The 21833-nt window shown below is 37.6% G+C and overlaps 2 protein-coding genes across 8 annotated transcripts in view; one reads left to right on the top strand and one right to left on the bottom strand.

Moving 5' to 3' along the window:
- LOC123317449 overlaps positions 1 to 21833 on the bottom strand; it is a 206065-nt gene that overhangs the window by 49260 nt on the left and 134972 nt on the right. For 2 of the 6 annotated variants that reach the window (XM_044903992.1, XM_044903997.1), the window contains exon 1: positions 7041 to 7301. The exons of the other annotated variants lie outside the window; for them this stretch is intronic. The gene's annotated coding sequence lies outside the window, so the exon portion shown is untranslated. Of the gene's footprint in view, positions 1 to 7040; positions 7302 to 21833 lie in introns of those variants that run through there. 6 annotated transcript variants of the gene reach the window in all.
- Positions 18451 to 21391, top strand: LOC123317453. Of its 2 annotated transcripts, XM_044904006.1 has the most exons (6): positions 18451 to 18759; positions 18926 to 19159; positions 19217 to 19338; positions 19535 to 19576; positions 19634 to 19742; positions 20321 to 21391. In XM_044904006.1, exons 2-6 carry the CDS (start codon positions 18963 to 18965, stop codon positions 20403 to 20405), a joined length of 555 nt encoding a protein of 184 aa, XP_044759941.1. In that variant the 5' UTR covers positions 18451 to 18759; positions 18926 to 18962; the 3' UTR covers positions 20406 to 21391. The 2 variants fall into 2 exon arrangements, with proteins under 2 accessions (XP_044759941.1, XP_044759940.1); XM_044904005.1 differs by having other exon boundaries at positions 18452 to 18759; positions 19535 to 19742.

The raw sequence follows: 21833 nt of genomic DNA, 5'->3' as shown, positions 1-21833 counted from the left end.
CAGGACAGGGGGGATTGGGGATGATGTTGAAATTGATACTGTAACAACTCTTTTTTAGCAGATTTTCTGGCTGCAACTTCATTATTAGGATTAGTTGATCTGCGGTTTTCAACAATTGAGTTACGTGTGCATCTATTCCTGATGGTATTTGGGTGAGAGTCAGCTACTGCCAGAAATACAGGGAGGACCAAAAAAAAAACTTGATTCCTCAATTTTCCAGCTTTAAAATGGAAATCTGTGAGAACTCTCGTAAATTCCTTTTTTTCACGAAAGCTTCTTTGAAGCAGCATAATATATAATTCCCATTTCCTATTTTTTGCCTATTGTTTCAATTCTCGTCACGTACAGAAGGATCGAATATAAACGACTAATCTCATCGTTAAGCCCTCGGCATACATCAGTTCATCCCATCAACGTCGCTTATCGGATAAAGCAGGAATTACAGATGAAAAACAGCTAGAATGGCTCGAAAAATTCCGAGGCGAAAGCCAACACGCGCTAGATTCGACATTATTAAATCATAGAACGATGACGGGACCCGGCCCCGATACAGTTTTCATCGGTTCCACTGGAATTACCATACAAATGGAACAAAAATTATCCGTATATCCAGCTGCAGGCAGGTGAGGTCAGTTGACCCGGTTCGCTCGCCCACTGAAACTTGCAGAATCCCCGGAGTTTGGACTGGATATCGGTTCGTAAAATGGGGTGATTCATGTCGGGGAATTCGATGAAACGCTCCTTTTCCACTGGGACCGATTCGAGATATGGAGGGAAATGGGAATTAATGTCCTTTTTACGTTTATCTCCTTGTATGCAGATGTAAAGGTGAATTTAGTGGGTTTGATTCTGTAAAGCAGTAAATAGTCGATGAAAGTCGCTGGCGGGTGATGAAAGAAAGCAAGAAAGTCTAATCCTTTTTATGAATCACAACTACCTGCGCAAAAAAATTAAAGCACATTCTGAAAATCTCAATTTTAATGGAAGTTTACTCTACATTGACTTTATAACTTATTTTTTATGTTCTCTCGGAAAGGTTTTGAACGAAACAAGACACATTAAATGGAGTAAAAATTCAGGATTTCACCGAATCTTATGTGAAAGAAGAGAAATGAACAATTTTCAAAATACTGAAATGCTGATAAGTGATTTAAACCTTGGAATTTCCACCCCTTGCGTTAATTACAGCTCGGCAACGACGATTCATAGTCAAAATGAGTGATCTTAAAATGTTCTGATTTAATCCTTCCCAGATTTCTCCGAGTTGGATTCCTAAGTCATTAAGAGTAGCTGGATGATTTTCTGAACTTCTCAGCCTTCTATTTGGTTGTCCCAAACCTGCTCAATCATATTGAGATCTGGACTTCTTGCTGGCCATTCCATTCGAGAGACTTCAACCTCTTCAAGGTACTCCTGAACGATGCGCGCACGATGGGGTCTGGCATTATCGTCCATAAAAATGAAATTTTCACCAATGTATGGGCCAGTATGGGGCAAATGGCACTACATGCTATTCAAGAATGTTCCTTATATACTTATCAGCATTCATAACTCCATTATCAACGACCACTAGGTCTGTGCGAGCAGTCAAAGATATTCCACCCCATACCATAATCGATCCTCCCGCGAAACCAGTAGTATTCAGGAAATTGCACTGAGCATATCTTTCATGTGGACGTCTGTATACAAGGGAACGTCGATCACAATGGTAGAGGCAGAATCTAGACTCATCTGTGAAGAGAACTCTTTCCCAATCGGCCTCTTCCCAATGGATATGCTCTCTCGCAAAATCCAAACGCGCCCTTTGATGGGCTGGGGTAAGAGCTGGGCCTCTTGTCGCGACAAGAGGCCTTAAATCATATTCTCTAAGACGATTTCTTATTGTCTGAGTGCTAATTTGCACCTCATGAGTTTGCTCAAGCTGAATTTGAAGGAGGCGAGCGGTTGCAAACCGTTGTCTCAACGAAGAAACTCTCAACTAACGTTCTTGAATGGCAGTTGTTACCCGTGGTCTACCCTGTCCTGGTCTTCGGACATTCATACCAGTCTCCCTGAATTGCTGCAACATTCTGGACACACTTGTATGGGAAACTCCAAACCTTTCTGCAATTCTTGTCTACCGCTTGGGCACATTCCACTTGGGTCAAATTGCGTGTTTCGCGTTGCATAGCGATCGAGTGTAGAAAATCACTAGAATTGATCGAGAACAACTGATTTTAGAATGGAGCCAATACATTCAAAATCTGATAATATCATGTTTTTCTATTCCTGCTGGGAAAAAACATCTGTATTGAAGAAAACCGTTGAAAGTGGATAACATATGCATGCATAATTCTGATAAAACTAATTATCATTGAGAACACCTTCAGTTGTAGAATAAATTTGAAATTTCCATATTGTGCGTTAATTTTTTTGCGCAGTGTATTCAAAACAATTTTCCTGAATGACTTATCGTATGAAAAATTCCAAGTAGGAACTCAAAAGCACAACTACTGCTAATCGTTGTTGAATGTTAATGTTGCGACCTTGGTGAATTTCAATTCTATTTCTGTTTCTTTCATTAGTTCTGTATATGGGAATGTATTCATGTCACTTTTTCTTCAATTTGTTGTAGTTTATACAAATACTCCATGTTGGAGGTTTAAAGGAGTAGTCTTTATGCAAAATTTTGGCAATAGCATCATGGTGATGTACTGGGTGGTTTCAAGTGTCGCATAGTCATAACGACATCTATCGTCTGCCACTGAGATACTTGGCGATGTAGTTTCTTGTTGGAATCAATTTATCCTGGATGGAAATGAAGAAGCCTGTCTTGGAAAACAACCAGTAGTTTGACGAAGATATGGCGACATGTATTCCTTTTTACTCGCGTTGTATATTTATACCTTTAGTCTGCTGACATGAAAGCCCTTAAGACATTTTTTATCCTGTTTTTTTCTGGTTCACTTGATATCTCGAAAAGTTCGAACACGATCATCCGAAGAATCGTCATTAAATCCAGAGCACAAATTGCTATATACAAATCAGATCCGACGAGTGAGCTACCCCCTCATAATAATGACCGGATCATTAGAAGTAATGAGCTTCGTTTAGGAATGATAGATATATTCTCGATTCATCCCCGAATAATACCTCCAAATTGTTATTGTACCCATTTCTTGAATTACCATCGGTAACCGAACGCTCGTCGAATCGGAATTAGGGATGAAAGTAGAGTTGGGTAACCTTATCGATTCTTCTGGGGGCCAAACACCCCAGCTGTATGCGGGAGAATGGAAATTTTGTCTTTTCGGCTCATATTCTGTATTGTTCAAAAATCCCGAAAAAGATTTCTATACAGGGTCTTCTCAAATCAGGTGATGAGTATATAAAACGTAATTTGTTTATGTACTAAGATGTATTAAGTTAGGTGACTATATACGGTTAACTTGGATGAAATGACAACAGTACCTGGAAGGCATAGCCGCTCTAACAAATATCGCGAAAGGAATTATGAGGACAGAACACTACCCAGAAAAATGGAAAACAGCGGAAGTCATACTGTTCAATAAACCATTCAAAGAAAAGAAGTTCCCACAAAACTACAGACCGATAAGTCTACTGTCGGCGTTAGGAAAAGTAGTAGAAAGAATTATACCCACGAGGCTAAATGAGGAAACCGAAAATCTGGAACTAATACCACCAAAAGAGTTCGGATTCAGAAGAGAGCATTCAACAGAGCAACAATTATTAAGGCTCACAGAATATATTACCGAGGGATTCCAAAATAAACAAGCTACAGGTCTTGTTTTACTAGACGTCGCCACAGCATTCGACAGAGTATGGCACGAAGGATTAATATATAAGATGAGATGTGCTGGATATTCGATCAAAATATGCAAGTTGATCAGGAATTATCTCAAAAATAGAAGATTTTACGTGAAAATGGAAGGAGAATGCTCCACAACAAGAGATATAAAGGCTGGAGTACCCCAAGGGTCAGTCCTTGGGCCACTTCTGTACAACATATATATTCACGATATTACGAAGAATCCAAGAACCATGCTAACGTTATATGCTGACCACACAGGCATAGCAACTCGACACCGACATCGAACCAGAAGTAATAGAACGAGTTCTATATACAAGAAACGATTGACGAAACAAATAAATGGTGCATAAAGTGGAAAATCAAGCTCAATGGACAGAAGAGCCAAGCAATATTACTACAGAAGAGAAGACTGCGCCCCACAACGAATCTAGAAGTTGACGGCGAAGAAATCGACTGGAAAAATGAAGCCAAATATTTAGGAATAACGCTTGACAAAGGACTTACTTGGAAAAGTCATATCAAACAAGCAATCGACAAAACGAAAGCAGCGATGAATAGACTCTACCCTCTAATAGGAATAAGAAGCCACATGTCGAAAGAGACAAAATTGAAGATAATCAAAGCCGTTGCTAGGCCTCAACTGACTCATGGATCAGATGCCTGGGGTTTCGCGGCAAAGAGCCACATCAAAAGAATTCAGGCCACTGAAAACAAGCTGCTACGATGTGCAATAGATGCACCTTGGTTTGTCGGGAATAGACAGATTTATAGGGACCTAAAATGGGAAACCATAACCTAATTCATGAACAGAAAAGCATAGAAATTATTCGAAACAGCGAAAAACCATCCGAATCAAGAACTCAGGAGACTAGTGGACTACGACCCATTAATTCAGATGCTCGAAACTAGCTGATATTCGACCATTTCATCGAGAAAGAGTAGATGCTGACCATAGTTTCGGTCTCATTTGATAAAATACATGCCAAAACATTCTTGATTAGTATACTGAAATGAAAATTTGTTCGAATAATAGTAGCATAATATAAATGACCATAAACAAACAAAACATAAACATAAAAAAATTGTATTCATCCAAAACTCACTCTGGATTCCAAGAAGTTTGCTACATGAGGAATCTCAATCATAAGGAAAGTCAAAAATTAAAGAAGCAACCTAAGTTGTTATAAAACTACGTAATCCTATTCGAAATTAGGTCCATACATCTTTCCGAACTGTCCCAAAATACAATAACCAATTTGGATCCATTTCCTTAAGAGAACGAAGAAAAAGAAACGACGAAACATTCTGCAATAATTTATTAGAGTTATGAACTTCCTAGCCGTCTCAAAGTCCTCGAAATTCGGAAGACTCAACGGTTCGTTTTAGCGGCCTCCCTCGCTTCTCTACATTGCCAAAAACTAGGCGAGGAAGCAGACCTAACCCCGCTGGCGGATACCACTGCAAAAAGTTTCGGCTAATTGAAAAATACTGCACTACTTTAGGCAGTACTCGAAACTTTAGGTAGGGACTTCCTTTGACAAAGCCTCTACCTACCCCCCAATTAACCGGATTTTCAATCATGTGATTGAAATGAGCCCATTTCCAGTAGGAACAGATTTTTCTAGAAGATTTTAATGGAATACTCGACAAGAAATACGAGAACTATAGCTTCTACATGGCTGAATAGTGGATACGGAGCACTATAGTTGAATTTGAATTCTTTCCAGCCATAAGTAGATAGTAATTCTGAAGATACTTCTAATTCCAGGGGCGGCACAGCTCATTATGAAAACTCAAAATGGCTTTATTTTTTATCAAGGTCGAATCAAAAAAAAGATTTTCAACCTCAAGAATCAACTGTAGGTATAAAGGGAAATAAAAAACGATTGCGTATATGAACTCATGCATTGAAAGTTATGATGATGATGAAAAGTTAAGTGCAGTATTCACAAGGCTATTTGTATCCTTCTGTATTATCATTATCGCCAACGTTTCGGCAGTAATTGCCCACCGTCTTCAGATGGTCTCTCGCTTGTTCAAATAAAATAGTTTCAGGTGAAGCATTTAGTTTCCCTATCAATGGTTGTTATGGTGATATAAATATTTACAATTCTATTCACGAGAAAAAGTTTGATCGATTTTTGAAACGTTGTTATCTTTCATCACAAAATAACAAACCATTCATGGAGCATAGTCGGCCATTAGCAGTTTATGTTATTCTGTTTGGTAAACAAGCATTCAGGTGTTAACAAAATATAATTTTGTTGAGCCACTTCAGTGAAGTATCCACAAATGCAATTTCAATTGATTAATTCAGTTATGAAAGAGAAAACGCCAAGGGTGGTCAATTTTTTCACTGAAAAATGTTTTTATTTCTATCGTGAAGGTCGATATCAGTTGAAATCAAGATCAGAAACGGGATATCAAATAAAAATTAAGAACGCTCAAACGTAAAAAGGCCTAAACAAATTATTGAAACATCCTGTATTGGCACTTGCAGTTATTCATTGTTGTTATTCCTTGAAGCTTTCTCTTCTCAAAACATCAAACCAATTTCGTTTAATTGCTCTTAATAATTCTAAATATTGTATTATGTTCCCTAGGTCTTGTTGATTTTAATTATAGACCTGATATGAATTTATTTTTTTCCTGTAAAGCTTGTTGTCCTTTCTAATAATCGATATGATGGTAAAATATTCTAATATCATCTAATAAGCCATCATCATTCTCAAACAACGATTTTGTACTTAAATGAGCAATGAATCTTTCATCATCAATTCATCAAGCAGCCAATTATATGAATATAATTTTCTGTTGACCTTTTATGCGGTTGAGGATATAGCAAAAAAATAGCAATTTCACTATAGAGCTGCCTCCCTTCGATTGAACTCTTTATTTTCAATTTCCATGGTTTCATCGACAACTTTTTCAGCATTCAAGCTAATCGATCATCTTGTTGATAAGATGTTGCTTTATTGAATTCTGGAGATATACTCTCAAATTCCAATTGATTTTGTGGTGATGGAGATCTATATCCGACACTAAGGGATATGTTACTCATATTACCACAAAACTTAAGAAAGGTTTTAATTCAACAAACGTCTGTTAAAGTTAACTTAATGGCAAATCCGAATATTTTCATTTTCTCATATCTACTCAGAGTGATGCATCTCCGCATCTCTGAAACTGGGAAAAAACAGCGACACTACTCGAAAAAAAAGAGTTTTACCTTTGAGAAGTTGAAAAACAGACATGTATCATCCAGAAGGAAAATTAGGAAAGATGAACTGAACTGAACTGAAGAGAGACAGAGAGATACACAGGCACAAACTCAAGCACATACGGTTCAAATCTTTTTTTTTTGTCAATTTCTTGGTGTCGAAAGAACGCGATATTTGGGGGTGAGTTTCGTTCGAGTCTCAGATACAGTATCAAGGGTTGAGGTGTGCTGTGTGTATGTTGAATGTGGAAAGGGAGTAGACCCCAGCGAGCGAAGGGTGCCAAACTGCCGGAGAAACGGGGGGTGGTTCGTGTGCCTCGCGCGGATAGGCTGCGCGCGCGCTGCGAACGCTTCCCGCCGATGGCCGATAGATGGCGGGCGTGTGGTCGGCCGGCGATTTCGGTTTTTCCGATCGGAATTCGGAGGAAATTAGATGTTAGGACGGTGTTGAAAAGCGGAAATTCCAACATGGTAGACGTGTAATAACTGGAATGGGATCGTGGATGGACACGATCCTTCTTGTTCGAGGGGTAAAAAGGTGCGGATTCATTATGTTCCGATAGGAATCCAGCAGTTGATTACTCCGTTCTTATGTCTGTTGTTAATGAATCAGTAATTTTTTCGGATGAAATTATCAGATTTTTTACTAGAAGAGTTGCTTTTTCAGAATATGTTCATATGATAGTTTTTCTGAAAGAAAAATTACACTCAAGTTGACCATCAAATGTTTTCAAAAAGAAAAATGCGAAAACAATAAATTCGATTATTTTCAGTGTCAGATATCTGAAAGTTTGGTATGAAAATATACGTTTTCGAATAGGATGAATCTATTGCAAGCATTCTCGAAAGCCTATCTCTCTCCGTTCAGATTTTCATCTTGGAAATGGCATTTTTCAAAAATTGCAAATTTCAATCTGCGATATCTCCTGTTATATTCGACTGATCTAATTGGGATTTGCGGTTTCGTAATCAGTTGATAAGGCTTTCATCCTAGCACAAAAACTCAATTTCGAAAATCTCGAGTTCTTGGGTCAAAAATGAGCAAGGGGTTAGACCCCCTTATTTGCTCCTCTGCCTGAAAATCAGGGTGTCCTACTGTTGTCTTAGGATATGGAGTGTATAAAACTTACTTTGTTGAATCCACCAAACCAAACAGTTGATGATTCAATAGAGAATTGCACTTCAGAGAGCACTTCGAAGTCAACTCGAGAATGAAAAGTGGAAAAACAAAAAAAATTATTTTCTCCTAAACAGTGTCAGATATTTGAAATTTTGGTATGAAAATATAGGTTTTCGAACACGCTGAATCTATTGCGAGCAATTTCCAAAGCCTATCTCCCTTCGTTTAGATTTTCATCTTGGAAATGGCAATTATTCAAAAATCGCAATTTTCAATCTGCGATATCTCCTGCTATATTCGTCTGATCCAATTGGGATTTTCGGTTTCGTAATCAGCGTTGCCAAGGCTTCCACCCTGGCATAAAAACTCTATTTCGAAAATCTCGATTTTTTGGGTCAAAAATGAGCAAGGGGTTAGACCCCCCTAAAATGACCTATTTGCTCCTCTGCCTGAAAATCAGGGTGTCCTACAACTGTCTCAGGATATGGAGTGCATAGAATTCTTTTTGAAGATTCTAGAAAACCAAACAGTTGATGATTCAATAGAGAATTGCACTCCAGAGAGCTCTTCGAAGTCAACTCGAAAATGAAAAGTGGAAAAACAAAAAAAATTATTTTCTCCTAAACAGTGTCAGATATTTGAAATTTTGGTATGAAAATATAGGTTTTCGAACACGCTGAATCTATTGCAAGCAATTTCCAAAGCCTATCTTCCTACCTTTAGATTTTCATCTTGGAAATGGCAATTTTTCAAAAATCGCAATTTTCAATCTGCGATATCTCCTGCTATATTCGTCTGATCCAATTGGGATTTTCGGTTTCGTAATCAGCGTTGCCAAGGCTTCCACCCTGGCATAAAAACTCGATTTCGAAAATCTCGATTTTTTGGGTCAAAAATGAGCAAGGGGTTAGACCCCCCTAAAATGACCTATTTGCTCCTCTGCCTGAAAATCAGGGTGTCCTACAACTGTCTTAGGATATAGAGTGCATAGAATTCTTTTTGAAGATTCTAGAAAACCAAACAGTTGATGATTCAATAGAGAATTGCACTCCAGAGAGCTCTTCGAAGTCAACTCGAAAATGAAAAGTGGAAAAACAAAAAAAATTATTTTCTCCTAAACAGTGTCAGATATTTGAAATTTTGGTATGAAAATATAGGTTTTCGAACACGCTGAATCTATTGCGAGCAATTTCCAAAGCCTATCTCCCTTCGTTTAGATTTTCATCTTGGAAATGGCAATTTTTCAAAAATCGCAATTTTCAATCTGCGATATCTGTTGTTATATTCGTCTGATCCAATTGGGATTTTCGGTTTCATGATCAGCGTTGCCAAGGCTTCCACCATATCATAAAAACTCGATTTCGAAAATCTCGATTTTTTGGGTCAAAAATGAGCAAGGGGTTAGACCCCCCTAAAATGACCTATTTGCTCCTCTGCCTGAAAATCACGGTGTCCTACAACTGTCTCAGGATATGGAGTGCATCGAATTCTTTTTGAAGATTCTAGAAAACCAAACAGTTGATGATTCAATAGAGAATTGCACTCCAGAGAGCTCTTCGAAGTCAACTCGAAAATGAAAAGTGGAAAAACAAAAAAAATTATTTTCTCCTAAACAGTGTCAGATATTTGAAATTTTGGTATGAAAATATAGGTTTTCGAACACGCTGAATCTATTGCGAGCAATTTCCAAAGCCTATCTTCCTTCGTTTAGATTTTCATCTTGGAAATGGCAATTTTTCAAAAATCGCAATTTTCAATCTGCGATATCTCCTGTTATATTCGTCTGATCCGATTGGGATTTTCGGTTTCGTAATCAGCGTTGCCAAGGCTTCCACCCCAGCATAAAAACTCGATTTCGAAAATCTCGATTTTTTGGGTCAAAAATGAGCAAGGGGTTAGACCCCCCTAAAATGACCTATTTGCTCCTCTGCCTGAAAATCAGGGTGTCCTACAACTGTCTCAGGATATGGAGTGCATAGAATTCTTTTTGAAGATTCTAGAAAACCAAACAGTTGATGATTCAATAGAGAATTGCACTCCAGAGAGCTCTTCGAAGTCAACTCGAAAATGAAAAGTGGAAAAACAAAAAAAATTATTTTCTCCTAAACAGTGTCAGAAATTTGAAATTTTGGTATGAAAATATAGGTTTTCGAACACGCTGAATCTATTGCGAGCAATTTCCAAAGCCTATCTCCCTTCGTTTAGATTTTCATCTTGGAAATGGCAATTTTTCAAAAATCGCAATTTTCAATCTGCGATATCTCCTGCTATATTCGTCTGATCCAATTGGGATTTTCGGTTTCGTAATCAGCGTTGCCAAGGCTTCCACCCTGGCATAAAAACTCTATTTCGAAAATCTCGATTTTTTGGGTCAAAAATGAGCAAGGGGTTAGACCCCCCTAAAATGACCTATTTGCTCCTCTGCCTGAAAATCAGGGTGTCCTACAACTGTCTTAGGATATGGAGTGCATAGAATTCTTTTTGAGGATTCTAGAAAACCAAACAGTTGATGATTCAATAGAGAATTGCACTCCAGAGAGCTCTTCGAAGTCAACTCGAAAATGAAAAGTGGAAAAACAAAAAAAATTATTTTCTCCTAAACAGTGTCAGATATTTGAAATTTTGGTATTAAAATATAGGTTTTCGAACACGCTGAATCTATTGCGAGCAATTTCCAAAGCCTATCTTCCTTCGTTTAGATTTTCATCTTGGAAATGGCAATTTTTCAAAAATCGCAATTTTCAATCTGCGATATCTCCTGTTATATTCGTCTGATCCGATTGGGATTTTCGGTTTCGTAATCAGCGTTGCCAAGGCTTCCACCCCAGCATAAAAACTCGATTTCGAAAATCTCGATTTTTTGGGTCAAAAATGAGCAAGGGGTTAGACCCCCCTAAAATGACCTATTTGCTCCTCTGCCTGAAAATCAGGGTGTCCTACAACTGTCTTAGGATATGGAGTGCATAGAATTCTTTTTGAAGATTCTAGAAAACCAAACAGTTGATGATTCAATAGAGAATTGCAATCCAGAGAGCTCTTCGAAGTCAACTCGAAAATGAAAAGTGGAAAAACAAAAAAAATTATTTTCTCCTAAACAGTGTCAGATATTTGAAATTTTGGTATGAAAATATAGGTTTTCGAACACGCTGATTCTATTGCGAGCAATTTCCAAAGCCTATCTTCCTTCGTTTAGATTTTCATCTTGGAAATGGCAATTTTTCAAAAATCGCAATTTTCAATCTGCGATATCTCCTGTTATATTCGTCTGATCCAATTGGGATTTTCGGTTTCGTAATCAGCGTTGCCAAGGCTTCCACCCTGGCATAAAAACTCTATTTCGAAAATCTCGATTTTTTGGGTCAAAAATGAGCAAGGGGTTAGACCCCCCTAAAATGACCTATTTGCTCCTCTGCCTGAAAATCAGGGTGTCCTACAACTGTCTCAGGATATGGAGTGCATAGAATTCTTTTTGAAGATTCTAGAAAACCAAACAGTTGATGATTCAATAGAGAATTGCACTCCAGAGAGCTCTTCGAAGTCAACTCGAAAATGAAAAGTGGAAAAACAAAAAAAAAAATTTTCTCCTGAACAGTGTCAGAAATTTGAAATTTTGGTATGAAAATATAGGTTTTCGAACACGCTGAATCTATTGCGAGCAATTTCCAAAGTCTATCTCCCTTCGTTTAGATTTTCATCTTGGAAATGGCAATTTTTCAAAAATCGCAATTTTCAATCTCCGATATCTCCTGCTATATTCGTCTGATCCAATTGGGATTTTCGGTTTCGTAATCAGCGTTGCCAAGGCTTCCACCCTAGCATAAACACTCGATTTCGAAAATCTCGATTTTTTGGGTCAAAAATGAGCAAATGGTTAGACCCCCCTAAAATGACCTATTTGCTCCTCTGCCTGAAAATCAGGGTGTCCTACAACTGTCTTAGGATATGGAGTGCATAGAATTCTTTTTGAAGATTCTAGAAAACCAAACAGTTGATGATTCAATAGAGAATTGCACTCCAGAGAGCTCTTCGAAGTCAACTCGAAAATGAAAAGTGGAAAAAAAAAATTATTTTCTCCTAAACAGTGTCAGAAATTTGAAATTTTGGTATGAAAATATAGGTTTTCGAACACGCTGAATCTATTGCGAGCAATTTCCAAAGCCTATCTTCCTTCGTTTAGATTTTCATCTTGGAAATGGCAATTTTTCAAAAATCGCAATTTTCAATCTGCGATATCTCCTGTTATATTCGTCTGATCCGATTGGGATTTTCGGTTTCGTAATCAGCGTTGCCAAGGCTTCCACCCCAGCATAAAAACTCGATTTCGAAAATCTCGATTTTTTGGGTCAAAAATGAGCAAGGAGTTAGACCCCCCTAAAATGACCTATTTGCTCCTCTGCCTGAAAATCAGGGTGTCCTACAACTGTCTCAGGATATGGAGTGCATAGAATTCTTTTTGAAGATTCTAGAAAACCAAACAGTTGATGATTCAATAGAGAATTGCACTCCAGAGAGCTCTTCGAAGTCAACTCGAAAATGAAAAGTGGAAAAACAAAAAAAAATATTTTCTCCTAAACAGTGTCAGAAATTTGAAATTTTGGTATGAAAATATAGGTTTTCGAACACGCTGAATCTATTGCGAGCAATTTCGAAAGCCTATCTCCCTTCGTTTAGATTTTCATCTTGGAAATGGCAATTTTTCAAAAATCGCAATTTTCAATCTGCGATATCTCCTGCTATATTCGTCTGATCCAATTGGGATTTTCAGTTTCGTAATCAGCGTTGCCAAGGCTTCCACCCTGGCATAAAAACTCGATTTCGAAAATCTCGATTTTTTGGGTCAAAAATGAGCAAGGGGTTAGACCCCCCTAAAATGACCTATTTGCTCATCTGCCTGAAAATCAGGGTGTCCTACAACTGTCTTAGGATATGGAGTGCATAGAATTCTTTTTGAAGATTCTAGAAAACCAAACAGTTGATGATTCAATAGAGAATTGCACTCCAGAGAGCTCTTCGAAGTCAACTCGAAAATGAAAAGTGGAAAAACAAAAAAAATTATTTTCTCCTAAACAGTGTCAGATATTTGAAATTTTGGTATGAAAATATAGGTTTTCGAACACGCTGAATCTATTGCGAGCAATTTCCAAAGTCTATCTCCCTTCGTTTAGATTTTCATCTTGGAAATGGCAATTTTTCAAAAATCGCAATTTTCAATCTCCGATATCTCCTGCTATATTCGTCTGATCCAATTGGGATTTTCGGTTTCGTAATCAGCGTTGCCAAGGCTTCCACCCTAGCATAAAAACTCGATTTCGAAAATCTCGATTTTTTAGGTCAAAAATGAGCAAGGGGTTAGACCCCCCTAAAATGACCTATTTGCTCCTCTGCCTGAAAATCAGGGTGTCCTACAACTGTCTTAGGATATGGAGTGCATAGAATTCTTTTTGAAGATTCTAGAAAACCAACCAGTTGATGATTCAATAGAGAATTGCACTCCAGAGAGCTCTTCGAAGTCAACTCGAAAATGAAAAGTGGAAAAACAAAAAAAATTATTTTCTCCTAAACAGTGTCAGAAATTTGAAATTTTGGTATGAAAATATAGGTTTTCGAACACGCTGAATCTATTGCGAGCAATTCCCAAAGCCTATCTCCCCTCGTTTAGATTTTCATCTTGGAAATGGCAATTTTTCAAAAATCGCAATTTTCAATCTGCGATATCTCCTGCTATATTCGTCTGATCCAATTGGGATTTTCGGTTTCGTAATCAGCGTTGCCAAGGCTTCCACCCTGGCATAAAAACTCGATTTCGAAAATCTCGATTTTTTGGGTCAAAAATGAGCAAGGGGTTAGACCCCCCTAAAATGACCTATTTGCTCCTCTGCCTGAAAATCAGGGTGTCCTACAACTGTCTTAGGATATGGAGTGCATAGAATTCTTTTTGAAGATTCTAGAAAACCAAACAGTTGATGATTCAATAGAGAATTGCACTCCAGAGAGCTCTTCGAAGTCAACTCGAAAATGAAAAGTCGAAAAACAAAAAAAATTCTTTTCTCCTAAACAGTGTCAGATATTTGAAATTTTGGTATGAAAATAGAGGTTTTCGAACACGCTGAATCTATTGCGAGCAATTTCCAGAGCCTATCTTCCTTCGTTTAGATTTTCATCTTGGAAATGGCAATTTTTCAAAAATCGCAATTTTCAATCTGCGATATCTCCTGTTATATTCGTCTGATCCAATTGGGATTTTCGGTTTCGTAATCAGCGTTGCCAAGGCTTCCACCCTGGCATAAAAACTCGATTTCGAAAATCTCGATTTTTTGGGTCAAAAATGAGCAAGGGGTTAGACCCCCCTAAAATGACCTATTTGCTCCTCTGCCTGAAAATCAGGGTGTCCTACAACTGTCTTAGGATATGGAGTGCATAGAATTCTTTTTGAAGATTCTAGAAAACCAAACAGTTTATGATTCAATAGAGAATTGCACTCCAGAGAGCTCTTCGAAGTCAACTCGAAAATGAAAAGTGGAAAAACAAAAAAAATTATTTTCTCCTAAACAGTGTCAGATATTTGAAATTTTGGTATGAAAATATAGGTTTTCGAACACGCTGAATCTATTGCGAGCAATTTCCAAAGCCTATCTTCCTTCGTTTAGATTTTCATCCTGGAAATGGCAATTTTTCAAAAATCGCAATTTTCAATCTGCGATATCTCCTGTTATATTCGTCTGATCCGATTGGGATTTTCGGTTTCGTAATCAGCGTTGCCAAGGCTTCCACCCCAGCATAAAAACTCGATTTCGAAAATCTCGATTTTTTGGGTCAAAAATGAGCAAGGGGTTAGACCCCCCTAAAATGACCTATTTGCTCCTCTGCCTGAAAATCAGGGTGTCCTACAACTGTCTTAGGATATGGAGTGCATAGAATTCTTTTTGAAGATTCTAGAAAACCAAACAGTTGATGATTCAATAGAGAATTGCAATCCAGAGAGCTCTTCGAAGTCAACTCGAAAATGAAAAGTGGAAAAACAAAAAAAATTATTTTCTCCTAAACAGTGTCAGATATTTGAAATTTTGGTATGAAAATATAGGTTTTCGAACACGCTGATTCTATTGCGAGCAATTTCCAAAGCCTATCTCCCTTCGTTTAGATTTTCATCTTGGAAATGGCAATTTTTCAAAAATCGCAATTTTCAATCTGCGATATCTCCTGTTATATTCGTCTGATCCAATTGGGATTTTCGGTTTCGTAATCAGCGTTGCCAAGGCTTCCACCCTGGCATAAAAACTCGATTTCGAAAATCTCGATTTTTTGGGTCAAAAATGAGCAAGGGGTTAGACCCCCCTAAAATGACCTATTTGCTCCTCTGCCTGAAAATCAGGGTGTCCTACAACTGTCTCAGGATATGGAGTGCATAGAATTCTTTTTGAAGATTCTAGAAAACCAAACAGTTGATGATTCAATAGAGAATTGCACTCCAGAGAGCTTCATAATACGCAATTAAGTTATGAAATTCAATAATGTGAAAATAATAAGGTATCCGCTGACCTGACATAACCCTTCCAAGATATTCTAGATACGTCACCAGGACAATGGGGTCTCTAGCACGTTAAGTGTCGGAAAACATGCTAAATCCTTAACCTAACCCTACATAACACTCCCACACACCCTAGGGCGGATTCCGAGGTCATCAGTGGCCTCCTTACTCCACATAAAGGAACCGAAGCTCAATTAGAGTTGGGGGATGATTCGTGGAAATCCAGATGAGTCAGGGATTGGATAGGACGATTCAGAATATAACCATAACTGATTCATCGGTGTAGTGGCAGTAAAATTCCGTGGAAGTTCGGTACAAAAGATGCTTTTTTAGAATATCAAATTAATTCCTGCGATAATTTTCTATGATAGTAACTATGACTCTCAAGGTAGTTAAGGTAGTAATGGGAGAGTCATAGTGACTTTTTATAACTATGACTCTCTTAAGGTAGTCCGATGCCCATGACTACCCTGAGAGTCATAGTTACTTTTGTCTCACACGCGCACATACGCACACACACACACACACTCGACATTCGACACTAGACACTCGACACACGACACTCGACACACGACACTAGACTCTCGACACTCGACACTCTCCACTAGACACTAGACACTCGACACACGACACTCGACACTAGACATTCGACACTCGAAACTAGACACTAGACACTCGACACCAGACACTCGGCACTCGACACTAGACACTCGACACACGACACTCGACACTAGACACTCGACACTCGACACTAGACACTCGACACACGATACTCGACACTCGACACCAGACACTCGACACTCGACACTCGACACTAGACACTCGACACACGACACTCGACACTAGACACTCGACACTCGACACTAGACACTCGACACACGATACTCGACACTCGACACCAGACACTCGACACTAGACACTCGACACTAGACACTCGACACTAGACACTCGACACTAGACACTCGACACTAGACACTCGACACTAGACACTCGAAACTAGACACTCGACACTCGACCCTAGACACTCGACACACGATACTCGACACACGACACTCGACACTAGACACTCGACACTAGACACTATACACACGACACTCGTCACTAGACACTCGACACTCGACACTCGACACTAGACACTCGACACTAGACACTCGACACTCGACACCAGAAACTCGACACTAGACACTAGACACTCGTGTGTCGAGTGTTGTACATCTGTACAATTATTCTTTGATTAGATGGGTGTCTACAGCGATATTTTGTTGTGATGTTGCCTGGGGTTTCAGAGTCGTACAATCGGCAAACTGATAATCGATACTCCACAATATCCAAAAGTATTGAGCGTAATTTTTCCCCAGTTCCGGCCGAGTCCTCAGAACAAATCAGCGAATAATTCCGGTCGCTTATTAACGAATCTCATAGGAATTCCTTGTCGTGTTCTTCGTTCCAGTTTCTAGTTCGGGGAACACAATAGGAGAGGAGACTCGAATACGTCGCAAGAATTCCCGATGAAATTGCTTCTATCTCGCGAAGACATGATCGAATACAAAAGATGAATGGGATGCTGGGAGAGAGGGGCTTCATAACGTTCTCTGGAACCGATTGTGTTCGGAATAACTGGGGGTGAAGGGTGAATACCTAACCTACCCCAAAGGCGACATAATGTATTCTGTTGCACAAGGACCCGGTCGATGAAGACTGAGGTTGGGAAAATGAAATATACTGGCGCGGGTAGAAATCGTGGGTTGCATCTGTGAAATTTGAAAAATTGGGTATTTTGGCTGAATACAACTCTGTTCAAAAGATCCACAGATCTGTAGTGTCATAGATCTAACTAGTTATTCTTAAGGTAAATTTGTTTTTCCAGGGATGGTACAGTTCATTATGAAAATTTAAAATAGCTATATCTTTTTATAAGGGACGAATCGGTAAAAATGGTAAGAGAAAAAAGTGTTTGTTTCGACCTCAAGAATCTCTACTGTTGAAATATTTATAAAAATATTTTTTCTTCAGAGAATCTCTACGAAATCTGTTCAATGTTTCCTTCGGTCGTTTGTTGGCATAAGCACAAATAAGATACGACAGAAATCAATTAGCATGCAAACAGTAGGTCTCCATCATTTCCTCTTTGCGTATATCCTCCATGAGTAATCGGAAGTAAGTGAAGTAACAGTGTTTATGCCATGGTCGTACCTAGAGGGAAATGAATAAACAAGAAGTTTTGGTTTGTTTTCTCATTATAAGTACTCAAAATCAAAGGTTGGAAACTTTAAAATGATCTTCGAAATCGAGCTGGAATTATAATGAGCCAAACCTGTCTAATTGTCATTTTATTGAGAGAAAACAATAACATTCATGAATAATCTAGAAAATTCCAAATTAATTCTTGTCGAACGTGACACAGAACGATAATTTACACCGTTATCTGAAAAATTTTCCAGCTTTATTCATTTATATCTGATAACTCATATTTACACCTTATTTCAAACGTAAGATACGCCTCTGTTTCATTTCCCTTGATATTGCAACCTTGACTTCTCCACTACGATGCCAACTCCATCAGAAATACGGTATTCTAACGAAACAATTGTATCCTGAATCTTATCTATTAACGATTTGTGTGGAATAATTCAGATCTTCGAAAAAGATCCGGTTTGTAACTGAATAAACGAATGGTTCTTCGTTTTTCGCAAAGATAAATCGTCAGAATATCAACAAAAAAATTGATGAATATTCTCATTTACCTGACTCCTGGCAACGCCGCTGCCGGTTGGCCACTCTACTGGTAAGGAAGAAGGTGCAAGGTGCAAGACAATCCAGTGACAGATCGCGATGACCAATAAGAAAGTGCTAAAGAAATAGAAGGGAAGTTTACCGATGCAAAATTAGAGAAGCAAGTTGAAGAACGTTTAAAAATTCCATTTAAAGAAGAACCTTGAGCCACCAACAAACAGGTTGTCAGCAGAAACTGTAGCTTTGAAACCTGGTTTTTTTATGAGTACGAAACAGAATCGGTTGGTGAGGCTGTGTAATCTTGGGGATTTGACGATTTATGACGAAAAACTGCGTCAGATATCCAGGTATTTATTAATTAATTTATATTCGGCTTTACACAGCTATAAAAATATAACTCGACTAATTTCCGAGTCATACCCTGAGCATCGCCTACTTGGTCCTTACATGCTTCATCTATGATCATGCGACATAATGGAACAATAAAATATGTTAATTAACCTTTGTTTTTAGCTCAGCTATACAAAACACCTTCATTTCCACTTGAATTATGTCTGGAGCTGTGTATCAACCTACTACAGTCACATACGAAAGCAATGGAGAACGTTGGCAAGATCGTCCAATCAGTTATCTAGCTTCTACAGTTACTGAAGTGGCTTCAACACCCTGTGGAATATCATGTGTTGCCTGCAGAGGCTTATGCCCAGTTTTACTGTTGACAACTTGTGTGACATGTCTTATTGTTGGGTGAGTTAGCACTTAAAACTTTAACTGTGGTATATTATGATATGTAATTTTTTTCAGAATCATACTGTTGATACAAGGTGCTCTTGGTTATGCAGGAACGTCACAGAGTGAAGAAAACGTTTATTTATTGCTCACAATATTTGGAGCCCTATTTTTTAGTGTTTCATGTCTTCTCTTCGGTAAGTCCACAGATATCAATCTTTCTTTACAAATATAAAGATATTTCATTCACCATTACTATGTTATCTCAGATTGCTGACTCAAATATCGCCAGTGGGTAAATATGAGAATATGCAACATTGTAATTTATGAATTATATTTTATTTTTTACTTATAATTTGTTTGATTTTTATTAATGATTTTGTTTTTATATAGTAATCTTTTTACGGATGACAAGAAGATGGTGCTGGTCCACTGGTAAAGACCATCTAGACATAGTTGGTAGCCCTGGATTGACTATAAATCCCTCCACAGATCTTTTGGTCACCGCCCAATATGCTCCAGTGTCTGAGGTGGCGTATCAACCCACTCAACAAGAAGACTCTGAGCAGAGCAAGCTGATGCCACAGGAAAACAAAGATTTGTAAGTAATTTTCCCTTTAATGGAGTGTTTTAATCTCATTTGACAAGTTATTTCGACAAGTACCTATCCAGGAATACAATCAGAAATATTGCTACAGTGAAATCACACAATGTTAATAAAGATTTTTCTAGTTGATTGAAGTTTGCAGCTGAGAATGTAAGCATTTCTGCATGAATAAAGATAACTTCTTTCACTTTCTTGTAGCGAGTAAATTTGTAGGTGTTTTCCTCAGGATTCTCACTAAGACGTTGAAAGAACATTAGCCCTTTGAGAATTTAGTTGTGAGGCCAATACTTAGAAGCTTTTTTTGGTCTATAATAAAGAGATGTTAAAAAAATGACAAATACATCACCTAAATAGAATTTTTTAGTTAGGCGGTATATGAACAGTGAAGTTACATCAGTTTAAAAGCTTGTTTGTGTGCATGTTAGCTGCAAAAAAGTTCGTCTTTTCAATCAATTACTCTGCATGAAGTACATACTTATCCAATAAATCAACACTGTTTGTTTTTCTTCAAATTTTGTGCTCTCCCCACTAAGATTCAATTCAAAGCATGCTAAATGCTCATCAAATTTCAGAAAAGAAGATACTGACTGTATGATTGAAAGGGACCCAAGGATTGTACTACGACCTCTCAATCAACCTATCCATGAAGAAACTTAAAGAGTAGATCTCTTTTCTTCATCACATTCCACATAGTTCTTTCTTCTGATTCATATGAGATTAATCATATTTTTTTTGTACTAAAAAGACTACCATGAAGACTTCACATAGCTTTAAGTTGAAAATTGGCTAAGTTATCTTTTTATTCAGTTCATTTAAGGCTCAAATTCTTTTTTAGAAAGATGATCTTGCAAACTGAACAGTATTATAAAAATTGTTTGAAATATTGTCCCTTCATCATTTCTTTTTGACATATTTTCGGTACAGAAGTGATAAATAAAATTGAATAATTTTGGAGGTTATATTTCTGTGGTGTCTATATTTTGTCAGTTTGATAAACATTAGAAAGAGTTCGAAGTTGGACAATTTGTTATATACTTATTATTGAAATATGAAAATATATAATATTGACTCAGTTTGTGCACTTCAAACTGTAGATTGTTTAACATTTTTTCATTTATAAATATGTTGGGTTCATATAGCCTACCTTGATATTGGAATTCAGTTCTCAAGAAGGCTGTATAAGCCCACTAATACTTTGAAACCAGTGAGAGGATTACATTAGTGCAAAAAATGTATTTGATTGTATTTAATTTTGTTGTATTTGTATTGAGATTGAGTATTTTTGAAAGACCAGTTGGAAGTTTATGAAAAAATTGCTCCTTTTGGAAGTTGCAGGACTCTCAGTAAATTTCTCAATGAGTTCGTCCTAACGAATGAATTTATTCCCTCCCCCAACATACGTCCATTTTTACTAGTTATTCCGACATTCCTTCAAAATATTGACTGCTGTTGAAGTATGGCATTTATATATTTAATATTTATATGATGTATTTAGATTTTGTAGTTTATTTATTTGTAGGTTATATTTACTTTTGATTCAGCTGAAAGGTTTGTGACAAAGATTTAGCTTTGATTATATTTCATATTGAGTTCACTGTTTGAACTGAAATGCTTTAATATTTCAATAAATTGTTTCTTCGTGATTGAATTTTTATTTTTCATCCATAGAAACCTATTAGATATCAGGTTCAGAGTGATCTCATTTTGTTGGGGAAACCCAAATTTTGTTGATTCTAGATAGTCGCAAAGCTTTTGTATAAGGGAGAGCGCCCACCAAAGTATATACATATATACATACATGGCAAAGGCGATTCATAGTTTTCAGATATGAACTGAGAATGACATTTTTCCGGCAATTTATACTTCACTCAGATAAGCGATATCTGAAAAATATGCATCCCTTTGTCATGTATGTCGGGGCTACGCTAATTTGGTTTGCGCTCCCACTTATACAGTGCTTTTCTGTCTGTAACACTGGCTGAAATCCGTTATTTTATATTTTAACCTCAAACCTGATAGTGTGTCGCCATCTATTATTCATTTCATTCATTTCATTCCTCTTGGAGTTCTATAAATCGGCAAACA

Source organism: Coccinella septempunctata, chromosome 7, assembly GCF_907165205.1.
Source record: "Coccinella septempunctata chromosome 7, icCocSept1.1, whole genome shotgun sequence".
In the NCBI taxonomy this organism is placed as follows: domain Eukaryota; kingdom Metazoa; phylum Arthropoda; class Insecta; order Coleoptera; family Coccinellidae; genus Coccinella; species Coccinella septempunctata.
Note: the sequence above shows the minus strand (reverse complement) of the source record. Positions and strands in the feature narration are given on the sequence as shown.